General features: G+C 34.0%; 1 protein-coding gene across 2 annotated transcripts in view; it reads right to left on the reverse strand.

Moving 5' to 3' along the window:
• hd (humpty dumpty) overlaps positions 1-14,038 on the reverse strand; it is a 131,983-nt gene that overhangs the window by 53,858 nt on the left and 64,087 nt on the right. For both annotated transcript variants that reach the window (XM_090409178.1, XM_090409179.1), the window contains exon 9: positions 3,002-3,125. In XM_090409178.1, coding sequence (XP_090265304.1) covers positions 3,002-3,125 — 124 coding nt within the window. The remainder of the gene's footprint in view (positions 1-3,001; positions 3,126-14,038) is intronic.

A 14,038-nucleotide genomic window follows, 5' to 3' on the forward strand; every position in this document is an offset into this window, starting at 1 on the left:
ACTAAAAATGTATTCAATGTGTCTGGGCCATGTGGCCAAATGGCAAACACATCGTCAACATAGCGTAGCCAGAGGCTAGGTTTGAGAGTGGCTATGTTGATAGCTAATTTTTCCAGATGTTCTATGTAGAAGTTGGCTAAGGGGGGGAGGGGGAAGAGGTGAACCCATAGCTGTCCCATCTAACTGTTTGTATATTTTCCCTTTCCATGTAAAATAACCTGCCTGTATTGTGAATTTAAATAGCTGGGATATATCTGGGGGAAATTGTGAATTTAGTAAGTTAAGTGTTTCAATCAGTGGTACATTAGTGAATAATGAGGTGATATCAAAACTCACCATTAGGTCTGAACTATTTAAGGTGTGGTTTTCTAAAATACTTTTTAGGTGGGTAGAATTTTTAACAAAAGAGGGAGAATTGTTTGTGTGAGTGGTTAATAATTTTGCTAAATGTTTGGCTAGTTTATATGTACGACTGTTTATACTGTCTACAATAGGACGTAAAGGTGTACCTTGTTTGTGTATTTTTGGAGCACCATATATTCTGGGTGCTTTAACGTGTATGGGTTTAAGTTTTTTGACAATTTCTTTAGGCCAGGAAGCGATTTTGTTCAGTAACTTGCACACCTTATTCTTTTGTGAGTTGGTGGGATCTCGATCTATGATTTGATATGTAGACCGGCCTTGGAGCAGTGCATGCATTTTGCTTTCATATTCTGTTGTATCCATAACTACAGTGGCGTTTCCTTTGTTTGATTTGGTTATTGTAATGTGGTTATTATTGCGTAGTTCTTTTAGAGCTATTATTTCTTTATGCGGGATATTATTTTTGGGAGGCTTAGAATGGATAAGGATATTGGCCACGTCTAACCTAAAACAGAAGATGATAAGTCCATGATAAGATATTGGCCACGTCTAACCTAAAACAGAAGATGATAAGTCCATGATAAGATATTGGCCACGTCTAACCTAAAACAGAAGATAAGTCCTTATCATTTTCTGTTTACAGAAAACCCACACATACAGGGAGATACTTTCACAAACAATCACACCATCACCCTTCTCAACAATATGGTATCTTAAAAACACTAACCCATAGAGCTAGAGCAATCTGTTCCAATGACAGTGCTCTCACTGCTGAAGTTCAAACTTGATAATGTAAGACTATAATTTTCACAGTCCTGCATTATCAAGTTTGAAATTTATTCTTTTATATCCTGAGAATCTTAATACAAATCAATGCAAGGAAAAATTTTCTCAAATTTTTAAACACGGCATTGAATTAACATGAAACAGGCAGAATATGCAGTATTCCAATACTAAAATACTACACTTCGGCACGTGCTCAATTATTTTATAATATCTGTAATATTACCTAATTCTGTAATATTTGATATGAATGGATTTAAAGAAAGTGCAATCAGTATACAGGAAAAGTATACAGTAATCAGGAACAAGATTCAAAGAAAGACTCCTATTATTTTTAAATAAAATTTATACAACTGGTTTTTTCCGTACAATAGAATGGAAAAAAGCAATTGTGATTCCTATCTTTAAAAAAGGTAATAGAGATGACCCTAAAAACTATAGAGATATAAGTATACTAAATTCATGTTACAAAATATATAGCAGAATTTTAAATAGCAAACTAATGAAATATTCAAAAAACTATTTTAGAAGTACAGAATGGATTTAGAAAAGGACGATCGTGTAAAGACCCAGCCTTTTGCCTAAAATTAATAATAGAGAAAAGAAGAGAATACAATTTAGAAACACATATTGCATTTATTGACTTTGAAAAAGTTAATTTGACATTTGACAAAGTTAAATGAAGCATTTTATTTAACAGATTAAAAGAAAGACAAATACCAAATAATATCCTAAAAGCTATCATAAGTATATATGAAACTAATCAAATGCAAATAAAATTAAATCATGAGCTATCATATATGAGAGAGAGATGAACCAAGGGGTCCAACAGGAATGCCCCCTCTCAGCAATAATAAAATGGAAAAAAAATTTTACATCATGATATTAAACTTTCTCCTACTGTGAACTTAAATACTCTCCTTTTTTGCTGACAACTAAATAATAATTACAAATTCTGAAGATAACTTACAGAAAGCTATTTTAGATCTAAATGAGATAGCCAAAGATTATGGTATGATAATATCAACAGCAAAATCAATAAGAACTAGAATAGTAATAGATAACAAGATCTTAGAACAGGTGAATTCATTTAACTACCTAGAATGTATGATCACATATGAAAATGAAAAAGATATAAACCTAAAGATTGCAAAATATTTAAAAATAACAGGCATAATTAACTCTATATTTAAACCAAACCTAGTTCAAAAACAAACCAGACTAAAAGTATACAATACATTAGCCCTACCAGTCTTATTGTATGGAAGTGAAATCTGGACAATAAAACAAAGACAAACAAAGATTATTAACAGCAGAAAGGAAGTTTATCAGAAAAACTGCAAAGTATACTCTATTTGATCACAAAAGAAACTAAGAAATTAGGAAAGAATTAAACCAAGAATCAGTAATAGAAAAAATTAAAAAATATAAACATAAATGGATGGAACACGTTCAAAGAATGAAAATAGAAAGATCACCAAAACAAGTCTAAAGTACAAGTCATTAGGAAAAAGAAAACCAGGACGTCCTCTTAAAAGATTCAACGATGACTTCTAAGCCCGAAACAGGCCATGCTAGGCCTAAATCCTTGATATGCATGATGCATAGCTAGAATGGAAAATATGTATGAGTTACAGATTTACAAATTAAGGACCATAAAGGACAGACAGTTTAACAGATTAGCATTTATATGGATTAATTTAATTGCTAATCGGAGAGTTATTTGTTCAGCATTTCTGCTGTTAAATCTTAAGTTTTACTCTACTATTAACTAAAAAAACTCCCACTTATCTAAGGCACAAAAAAGAGACAAAATACTGTTTATCCCTTTTGATTATTTAAAAGACTTATTTACCTATTATCTGACATATGGGTAGATTCATCTATACATAAAGGGTGAGAATTTTCATCTATCACAGTGTCACTGTTGAAATCTTTAGAAGATGCTCCTTTATGCAGTGGCATAGAAAAACGAATTCCTGTTGAAGAAAGAGCATTGTAATTAACACTTTTGATCTTGTAAGGAAACAAGTTCAGATTTATTATTATTTTTTTTTTTTTGAAAGACCTTCAACTTAAGTTTAAATTTATAAACCTAATAACAGTCGGTGGTTAATATAAACAGCAATATTTTTCAAGCATTTTGCAAGGCTTAACACTTTTACACAGATCAAATCATGCTTGAGCCTCTCAAACTGATCAACTCCACTTTATGTACATTTCTCAATTTCAGTACCCAAGCACATGGTTAGTGCTTACTTTTTCAGAAACCAAATGTAACCTAAATCTTAAATAATTTACTATATAATATTTATTTTGCTATTATTATTATTCATACAGACACTATTATTCATACCATAGCTATCATATCTCTCCTTAAAACTAATTTACAGACGAAGCACTCAACTGCCTCTGGCAACACATTCAACTCATTCACCACTCTCCAAAAGGCGAAAGAGACTGTAATTAACAGGATATAACTTGTGTTAAGATTACCTCAAATAAAGCAATATATATCTTATCAATGAAAGAAGAAGCATTAAACAATTATACATTTTCAAATAATCTAGAATATTAGAAAGTGTGAATTATGTATTATGCCTAACAGCCAGCAAGATGTTTTTTGAGACCAGTCAATACTAATACCATGTTCTAGCATAAATAATGCTATTTACCATCATTATTAGTTCTGTCTTTTATCAAATTTTCCCAATGCATTTCTATGTCTAGTATTAATTTTCACACTGCTGATTAGCTCTCCGTTGCTTTCTCCAATGACTGGAGAAATTCTTCCACTTGTTCCTCAGTAGATCCTACTGCGGGTTCTGTCCATAAATATTTATCAGGAGATTTTAACATCGGCAAATAATTGCATATTATCCAGATATTACTAACCATTATCATTAATATACAAATAAAAGAACAGTCGTCCATCCGCAGAATCTAGTGGTACTTCAGTGGTCACTCGTTCTCAATGCAATACTTCCATATATTATTCTCTGATACCTTTTAGTTGGCAACTCTTTTTATCCAAGTCATATCTATTTTGTATATACATATTTGAGTTTTGTGTAACAATTTCCTGTGTGAAATCTTGACAAATCCAAAAGTATTGTAGTATATCCATTCACTTCATCCAACTCTATAGTCACTCTGTTATAAAAGAGCAAATTGCTAAAGCAAGACCTATCTTAAAGTTATGCTGTCCTCTACAAATGATTAAAGTGCTAACTACCTACCTTTGGATGTGGATCCTAATTAGCTTCAACACTAATGACTGCTTAAGAGATTCTGATCGGTCTATAATTGGCTGCTTCTCTTCTAACTCCACTCTTGTATAACAGGATTATCTAACCCTCATTTCATCATTAGGAATTGTGCTTGTGTTGAGACAAATTGAATAATCAAGTCTGAGATGCTACTAATTCTTTTGCACATTCCTTCAGCACCAGCCTGCCTGAGTGATTAACATATCTGCTCTTCAACCAACAAACTGCGAGTTCAAATCCAATTGTGGACATGAATGATCCACAATTGGATTTGAAAATGAAATTAAGTTGGGCATGATATAATGCCCAACTTAATTTTAGGCCTGAAGTGGAGTAGCTTAAAAAGTTCCATGTTTGGTCTCTACACTACATAAAAAAAATTAATTTAAAAAAAAAAATCCATATCCCACCCATTACTAATGTAATGTGGGAGCTTACAGCTTTTTGTGAGTGGGAGTTACATATAAAAAAAAAAAAAAAAAAAACTTACTTTTTATTTCATCCAATCCACTGTTGGGTTCAAATCCAGCCCTTGCAGCTGCTTTAACATGATGAGGTGGATGAGACTTTGTCTCATCCACCTCATCATCTAGATAACTATGTCTTTCTGGAATGTATACCTTACTGAAGCGACAGCTTAACTCAGCTGTTTTTAAAGCATCTGACACTTCTGCCATTTGCAGTCATTAAGGTTATTCTTCCATGGACTATTTTTTACAATTGCCCCATAGGAAAGATATTCTCAGATTTCTTTTGCTTGCAAGGATAAATGTTTTTCATTGTCTTATTTCACCTTTCTCACCATAGCTGTCACTTTCTGAGCCTGTTTTTATTTATATATTTATTATTATACTGCACCTGGTTCTGGTTATCTTTTTTCTAATATTGTGTCCACGTTTTCTTTTCATGCAGCTGTTGCTTTAAAGTCTTATTCATCCATTTAACACAAGTACAAATTATTCTTCTGACTTGGAGTCAGCTGCAGTTTCTTTCAGGCATCCTTAAACTACTTCTCATGCATTTCTGATTCCTCTGCTATGCAGTTATCCATGCCAAAGCACTGCTCTCAAATGTTTTCTGTCTTTCATAATCAGCTGCCTTATAATTTTTTTTGTTCAGTTTTCTCAAATAATTCACCATCTCTGCAGTTATAACTGCATTATGATTCCCACTGGAAGCAAAACAGCAACCTCAGATATATACATATTTTAAGATGTCCTTAATAGATTGATACTTTTACTCCAAGTCTTATCACATGCTGCTTAAGATAGTTATCCCTTAGTAACTATTAATTTGATTTCCTTTCATTTTGCATGCTTTCTCTTTACTTCAATCTGTACCCAATCCACCCATAATGATCAGCTTATTTGTATTATCCATAAGTTGTGTTTATGCAGTTGTTAGATCTGTTTGGAAAAGCCTGCCACGTAGCAACTTCCAACCACATTTTTTCCCCTATTATCTTCTACTTTGCAAATTACAACCTGATCTGTTTCTTCTTACTCATACCCAATGGTGGCTCTTGGCTTGAAATTGTGGGGGTGGTGCAACTTTCAAAATATACATAGATACACACTGTAAGTACAGTGTATACGTGTGTGAATAAAATATCAAAATTATGGTAAAAATTAAAAAAAAAAAAAAATATTCTTCATCAAATTCCTGACATGTACCTTCAAAGGGTGTACAGGATATGATAGTACTCCATGAAAAATTTACATCATTACTAACTTTCTATCTACAATTTTACTCCAAATCAGCCTGTTACTTGTCAAGGCTCCAACATTATCAGATCTTATATTTCTATCATCTAAGGCACTTTGTACCGTATCAATCCACCTATTTCTTCTTCTTCCTCTGGGTCGTTTTCCTGCCAACCTGGCACAGAACACTTGTTTGGCTAATCTTTCCTTGCCCATTCTGTTTAAGTGACCATACCACCTGAGATTAGCTCTGCTAACGCATTCCTGGATGCTGACAATGTCAAGTTCTTTACTAATATCCTCGTTTTTAATATGATATTGCCATTGATGCCATCTGTTCACGCCCCTAATCTTTCTCAGCACTCTCATATCTGCAGTCTCTAGTCTTTGGTCAAGTTTTACTTCCGAACCAGCTCTCAGATCCATAAGTTAAAACTGGTGTGAACACTGTCTTGTATGCAGCTAATTTAGGGTTCAGACTAATTTCTCTTTTATTCCATATGAATTTATTCAATTGACTTCCTACCATACCAGCTTTGCTGATTCTGTTGTCTATTTCCATATTTAATTTACCATCTTCACTAAAAATCGTGCCTAAGTAGCTGAAATGTTTTACTTGTTCCACAGGTTCTCTGTTCACAATGCAGTTGACATATGCAACGATTCTACCTATTTTCATTGTCTTTGTCTTTTTATTGCTGACCTTCATACCATATCTATTACAACAGTTATTCAATTTAGTCAGGGAATCTTGCAAACTTGTAGCAGGTTTATTTAGAAATATAACATCATCCGCATAAAGCAAAGAGCTGATATTAACATCTCCAATTCTGATATCATGTTTAATATCACTTTCCTTCATAATGTGATCCATATAGATAATCAATAACAGAGGGGATAATGTACATCCTTGTCTCACACCAGATTTAACATTAAACAATCTTCCTGTACTTCTTTCAATTCTAACTGCTGACTCACAACTCAAATAAAGACTAAGTATCACTTGATATAATTTTCCATTGACACCATATAACTGTAGTGTATTAAATAGCTTCTCTCTTGGCAACTTGTCATATGCCTTATCCATACTGACAAAACTTAAATGCAGATCTTTGTTATATTCCCATGTTTTCTCAACTATTTGTCAACTAAAGTGAAGATCTGATCAGTTTGATAGAAGCAGCTCAAAATGATTTCGTGACATGACATTACTAATTTTATTTGAATACATTATTTTTTTTGATTTCCTGTATGTTGGTATCTTTCTATTTGTTGATTCTCGCACTGGGCAAACAATTTGTGTTTATTTTCTGAGAAGCATAATAAGTTCCAACAAATCATCTAATCTATAAAAATCCATGGGAGACTTGTTGAACTTCAAAAAGTTCAACAAGTATTCCTGCATTTTCACCTTCAAATGGAAATTCCTTCAAATATCTTGCCTTTACTTCGCCCCATGCCAGAGAAAGTAATTCGACTTCATTTTCTTTTTCTGAGGAATCATTTAGGTAGAAATTACTCAACATTCTCAATAGCTTCTGTGATGTGGTCGTCTGTAAAATAGTTTTTGGTAGGCACGTTTGTGGATGAAGAACAAGATGGAAAAATAGTAGGAACATCTGCCAGTGTTTTTTTCTTTTTCAAGAGTGGTCTTTCACTATCTGAAGATGAGCCCGCCTGCTTCACTTGGCTCGTACTCTGCTTCATCAGATGAGCCCTCGAAAGGATGGTCTTCTTCAGACATCGACTCGTCTAAACGTTTTTGCAATCTTTGCTGCTGTCTCTCACAGTCACCCATATTACTAAAATAATAACCTTCTCAAAACATTCGATATTTTACTCAGAATTACCTAATGAAAAGAAGTACCTGTTTTTTGTTTCACTGTAAAACAAACAAAACAAAATCACAACAACTCAGTAAATAAATATACTAAGAAATCCAAACTTGGTAGATAAGTTATATGTGAAATGCACATGCCTCACATGGCACAGTGGTGTTTAATTATTGGCACAGTCATACTTTGCTCAGCAGGCCACGTGAAACGCACTTGTGTCACACTGAACAAACATCTCAACAAAAAAAAAAAAAAAAAAGTTGAGATGTTAAGTCAAATAATCACTAGAATATGGTTAAGTCAAACAATCACTAGAATAGCATATGACAATTCAGCGCAGTGGCCTGTGAAGAAAGAAAAAAAAAAAATTAGTATCGCAGCAGTCAAAATGTTAAGTAAAGTGAGGTTTTTGTCTCAAATTGTGCCAGTTATGTTTCGGTTGGATACAAGTGTCCTTCAGTGGTATTATTGTTGAAACTTTATTATTATTCACATTGTATTTTCACTACTGTTTGTTGCACTACTTCAGCATCTAAAGATGGCATCCAAGAAACGTACGTCAGCAGTTCAGAGGACTTCTGTACGAAAGTCTAGCTTTGCCTTAGATTTTTCGCAGTGGATGCATTGCAGAAACACTACTATATGTATGCACCAAAAAATGTAAAAGATCTGTGGACTGTTTGGCTAAGTGAGAAGAATAAAAATATCAATGTATGAGAAAAGTGTTTAGATAGACTAGAGCAATTAGGAATGGAAGCAAATGTCGGAAACATAGCAGAAGAGCTTCAGCAGGAGTTCATGAAAATTAAAAGTGAACTTCATGTCTTGCAAGTGGAATTGGAAGTGCTCAGTAAGGAGGTTCAAAAAATTAAAACTGAGTTAAATGTGTTGAATAGAGAAATTAGTACTATGGAGATTACTTTAGCTGAAGTAACTAGAAAAGGATTAAGTAAGTGTCTTTGGTAAATGATGAAGTAATGAATAGTATGGGAGTGATTGGGAGTCATCAGAATGAAAGCACAAGAAGTCTAGAAGAAATGAGATGTCGTTAAAGTGAGGGAGTAAGTAAATGAGCATTGAGGGAAAGTAATGAAACTAGGAGAGTCATGCTGAATAGCATAGAAAATGAGGCTGTGAGTGACGCTTGTTTGGATTTGAATGAAGTTATGAGTGGTATGATATATGGTGATTCTATGATTAAGGGTATGGAGAGTGGTATGTCTGAGGAGTGCTTGGCTGGTGGAACAATAGAGAGAGTGACTTTAGCAATAAGGAGAGGGCAGAAAAGATGATAGTTATAGTGGTTACAAATGACCTGAGTGGTAGTATTAATCAGTTAGCAAAAGATTTAAGAACATAGTTAGATATCGTGAAGAAGTAAAATGTCAAAGGGAGGATTGTGTGTGCTGCCTTGTTTTGACAATTAGGAGTTAAGTAGACAAGCGATGATAATAAATAATATGATTGCAAGAAGGTGCAAAAATAGAGGTCTGGAATTTGTTGATGTCTGGAGTATGTTTGGAGGCAAAAGACAGCTGTATGCAAGAGATGGGTTGCATTTGAACATAAGCAATTGAAGAAGTTATTGTTTTCTTAACAAGTTGAAGTAATTGAGCAGAGGAACTAAAATTGAAAAGGTTGGGTGTAAAAGGGAGAAACTTATGCACTGAATGTATATTTGTTGATCCTTTTTTTTGCTGAATAAATTGAAGAATAGAGTGGATAAAAATTGGCATGGGACTACTGAAATTATTAGCATTTATATCAGTTCTAAAGCTGGTACAAGAACCAAAGGGAAGCTGCAATTTTTGTAAACTAATGCAAGAAGCATTCGAAATAAGGGGAAGAATTTTTGGCATTAGTCAGTGTGATCTCACCAAAAGTTGTAGGCATTAGTGAAACGTGGCTGTCAACAGAAGATATGGTTACTGGAATTGAATGTGATGGGTATTTTCAGGGAGGATAGAGAAGATAGAATGGGAGGAGGAGTACTATTGATAGCTGATGAGTTGCAGCCAAAGAAAGTACCATATCAAGAGGATAGATGTGTAAATGATATTTCATTTGAGGCGGTCTGGGGTGAAATAGTGACCAACGCAACCAAATACACAGTTGCTGCTATAGGCCAGGGGGTGATATTGAATTCATGCATCAGCAAATCAGTGCATGGTTAGTGATTATTATGGGGGGATTTTAATTATGGTGATATTTGGAAGGAGGAAATATCATATGGCAAAAAGAAAATGGAATTCATACACCTTCTAAGAGATAATTACTTGAAACAGCACATAACTGAAGGGACTTGCATAACGTGAGTGTGTTGGACCTGGTCATTGGCTCAGAGGACATATGCATAAGTAAGGTGTCCTCATTACCTTCAATTGGTGAGAGCAATCATGTGGTATTGTTGGATCGTACATCCTGGCTTTGAATCCGCCATTTTGTTGGAACGTTATTCTTATTTAAATTATCTGTTTTTTTTTTATTTTTTATTCAATTGTTGGTTGATTACTGATCCGAATATAAAGAAATTTATATTATCCTGCGGCACTTTATATTCAGATTAGTCTATTTATATCATCAACTAACGTTTGCAATCTCACTTTTCTACAGGCCGAGGTTATTAATATCTTTTAAGACTTCCGCAAGGTCCGATAAATTTTCATGAGCGGTGCAATGAATGAAGATCAGGCAAACAACAAGTTGAACTCAATAAAACAAGTCATTTAATGCAGGGTTATATAACATGTACATCCAAGTATAACTTTCTAAACAAGATAATGCAATTGAACAAATCCAAAATATCTCTGAGATACAGGTAACTTTTCAGTTAGGTTTTAAGTTTAAAGCCAAAAGTCTTAGATCTTATTATTCAAGAGATAAGTACTTCTATCACAATTTGTCTCTATCCTATGAGACTAATCATATCATCTACACATCAATTTAGTTCTAGTGCTCAGAATAGATACAATGCGTTAGGTATCAAGCATTCAACTCTCAGTTCACTATATTCTGTCAATTAATAGAAAATAGTTCTCACAGTTCAAAGTTCCAGAACTAACAACAAATATTGTTATAGATGGCTTCTCTAATTCACTTCTAATCTATAAACACTTAATTGAATTACAAGGCAGTTAACAATTCAAGGGGGGAACACTTTAGTGCTTTATTCCTTGGCTATTTATAGTTAAATGCCACAGCTAGGGTTAAAATAATTTAGGCGGAGCTAACTTTCATTTGCTTCACACTGGTTGCAAAAAGATAAGTCTTACAGGGTTTTAACTTCAGCACATTGAATTTACTTATGCACATATTCAAAATTCCTGTTAACTAATTATCGTGAGGAAACGCAATTCAAAGAAATCTTCACTATGTTAACTGAAATATTAAACACAGAGCTACATAAATCTTGACACATTGGATTTACATCATGTACTAATTCCTTGTTTTCCACTATGTATTTACTTCAGCTCTGCAGTATTCTTCCTCTAATCATTAGAAATCTATCGTAATATTAGAATTCCATAGAGGTAGTTTTTAATGCCTTTTTATTCCCGGTCCTTTCCTTGTTGACTTTTTCGCATATCTCCACCTGCCTTTCGTTACACACAACCAGTCTCTTCGTTGTTCCCTAGCTTTCCCTTTGGTTACTTTCGTTTTCCAATTAACGTCGTTTATTCTTCCCACCAAAATCTGGTTCTAGCCAGTTCAGCTTACATCTACAGGTTCCTCTCCATATCATAGCCATTCACGTTCTAAGCACGCACTAACTAAAAACAACTCCGTTTCTCCTTTACTAGCCAATCAAATTCAATCAGAAGAATTACTTAAAACTATATCAGCAGAATTCCACATATTTACATTCTCTTTCAGAAATAACAAATAAAGAAATAATCTATAGTTCACATAAAATACATTTAAATATGATAAATACAAATTCTTATAATATATATGCACAGCTTCTTATAATTTTTATACAGGAATAAATAAAATAAATTGAATGACATTTTAATACAGAGTCTTTTCAGTACTAATACATATTCTAAGATTAAATAATTGATTAATAACAAACAAAATTCAAAGCATTTACATGAATAACATATAAGCAAAAGACTAACAACAAATAATATTATTAAGTCTTGCTTATTTCATGGTGGATTATGTTAAATGTGAATGAAGTATTATAATTCTCAAATAGCTTCAATCACAATATAACAGTATCGACTTAGGAGGGTGCAAATTTGTGGATTTCTCTCTTAAGAAGGGGTATATACGGAACTACAGGTTAGGTAATTATAACAAGCTTGGAGTGATCTTAGAGCCGTCCCATGGCAGAACATATTGCAGGGGAAAGATGTTAGCAGCGCATGGGATATAATCAGTAGGTATCCAAGGAAGATATTCTGATATTCCCATGACCATATCGGAATGTATTCCCATGGTCAGGCGTTAGATGGATGAGTAATAGTATCAGGCTTGATCTGCAAAAAAAGAAAAATGTTATGGAGAATTAACAAGGAGAAAGGCAATCAGTACACCCATGAGCAGTACAAGGCTCAAGCTAGGAAGGTTACCAGTATAGTAAGAAAAGCTAAATCAGATTATGAGAAGACTTTAGCCAAGGAGATCAAAGGTAATCCTAAAGAGTTCTTCTGCTATGTGGCAAGTAAAAGGAAGAATGACTTTGGAAGGATAACCTTAGTGGGTGCTGATGGTATTGAGGTGACCAATTCAGATGCAATAGTACAGTTACTGAGTGATCACTTTTCAAGGGTCTATCACCCAAGTGAGGATATCTCTGTACCTGTAGCAATAACTAATCTGAAAATTGCAGTTAATAAATCAGAGGTACTTAGTATATTGCAGAATTTAAATGCAAACACTGCTGCAGGTTTAGATGGAATATCAGCTCGGGTGTTGCATGTATGTGCAAAGGAATTGTCAACGCCTCTTTACTTGGTTATTTAACTTAAGTTTGAATTCTGGTATGGTCCCTAGGGAGTGGAAGGAAGGCAAAGTGGTTCCTTTGCATAAAGGTGGCTCTAAGACCGCAGTAGTTAATTACAGACCAATCACTATCTCAGGAGGGGTGGTAAAAGTATTGGAAAAGTTGGTTAAAGACAGAATTCAAGGATGGGTGGATCAGAATATGATACTCTATGAGGCCAACACGGTTTTGTTAAAGGTCGATCCTGCCTTAGCAATTTATTAACTTTTTATAATAGAATGACATCTGAGTTGGACAAGGGAAATGGGTTACTCCTGGATTTTGCTAAGGTTTTTGACAGGATATCCCATGGAATACTGTTGCACAAATTAGAGCAGATGGGAATGGATACAAAACTAGTGATATGGATAAGAGAATGGCTCAGGGAGAGATACCAGAAAGTGGTGTATGGAGGAGGAGAGTTCAGAATGAGGAAGTGGTGTGCCTCAGGGCTCTGTGCTTGGGCTGTTATTGTTTGATTTGTACATACATGATATAGGTGGCCAACAGCAGGCCCTTGGTCTGCATGCAACCCGTAATGTGATTTTGTATGGTCCGAAGCAGGATAAAAACTATTTTAAATTATATATATTATCAATTTAGCTATTAGTTTCAACCACAGATTTTCTGATTGATATACTAGTTATATTTATTATATCTGATGATGGAAACAATTTATATTCTCAACATGGAATCAAAATTACTTTAAAAAGATTATTCAATTTATAAAATCTACTGCTTCTCAGTGCAAGTTATAGTAGTGGGAGTGGTAGATTTCTATGCACCCTAGAGAAAAACATCATTGAAAGTCACTTGCTCTGCTCTGGTTACAGTGTTATTGTTGCAGTTGTATCTCCTGGCCAGTTGCTTCAGCCTTTGTGTACTATGAGTAAGAAACTTAAAATCTGTGAAGAAAACAGGTCATTTCAGGAGAAATGGGAAAATGAATTTCTGTTTATAAACAATAGCGACAACAAACCAGTGTTTGCAAGTATTGTCTGTGCATAAGGAATATAACCTCAAACAACACTACATACAGCATCATGTCGCTAAATACCAAGAATACGTTGGACAAGTAGTACGTACTAAAATTGTACG

Source organism: Typopeltis vanoorti, chromosome 19 (genome assembly GCF_054136105.1).
Source record: "Typopeltis vanoorti isolate ZY-2024b chromosome 19, IOZ_Tvanoo_1.0, whole genome shotgun sequence".
In the NCBI taxonomy this organism is placed as follows: domain Eukaryota; kingdom Metazoa; phylum Arthropoda; class Arachnida; order Uropygi; family Thelyphonidae; genus Typopeltis; species Typopeltis vanoorti.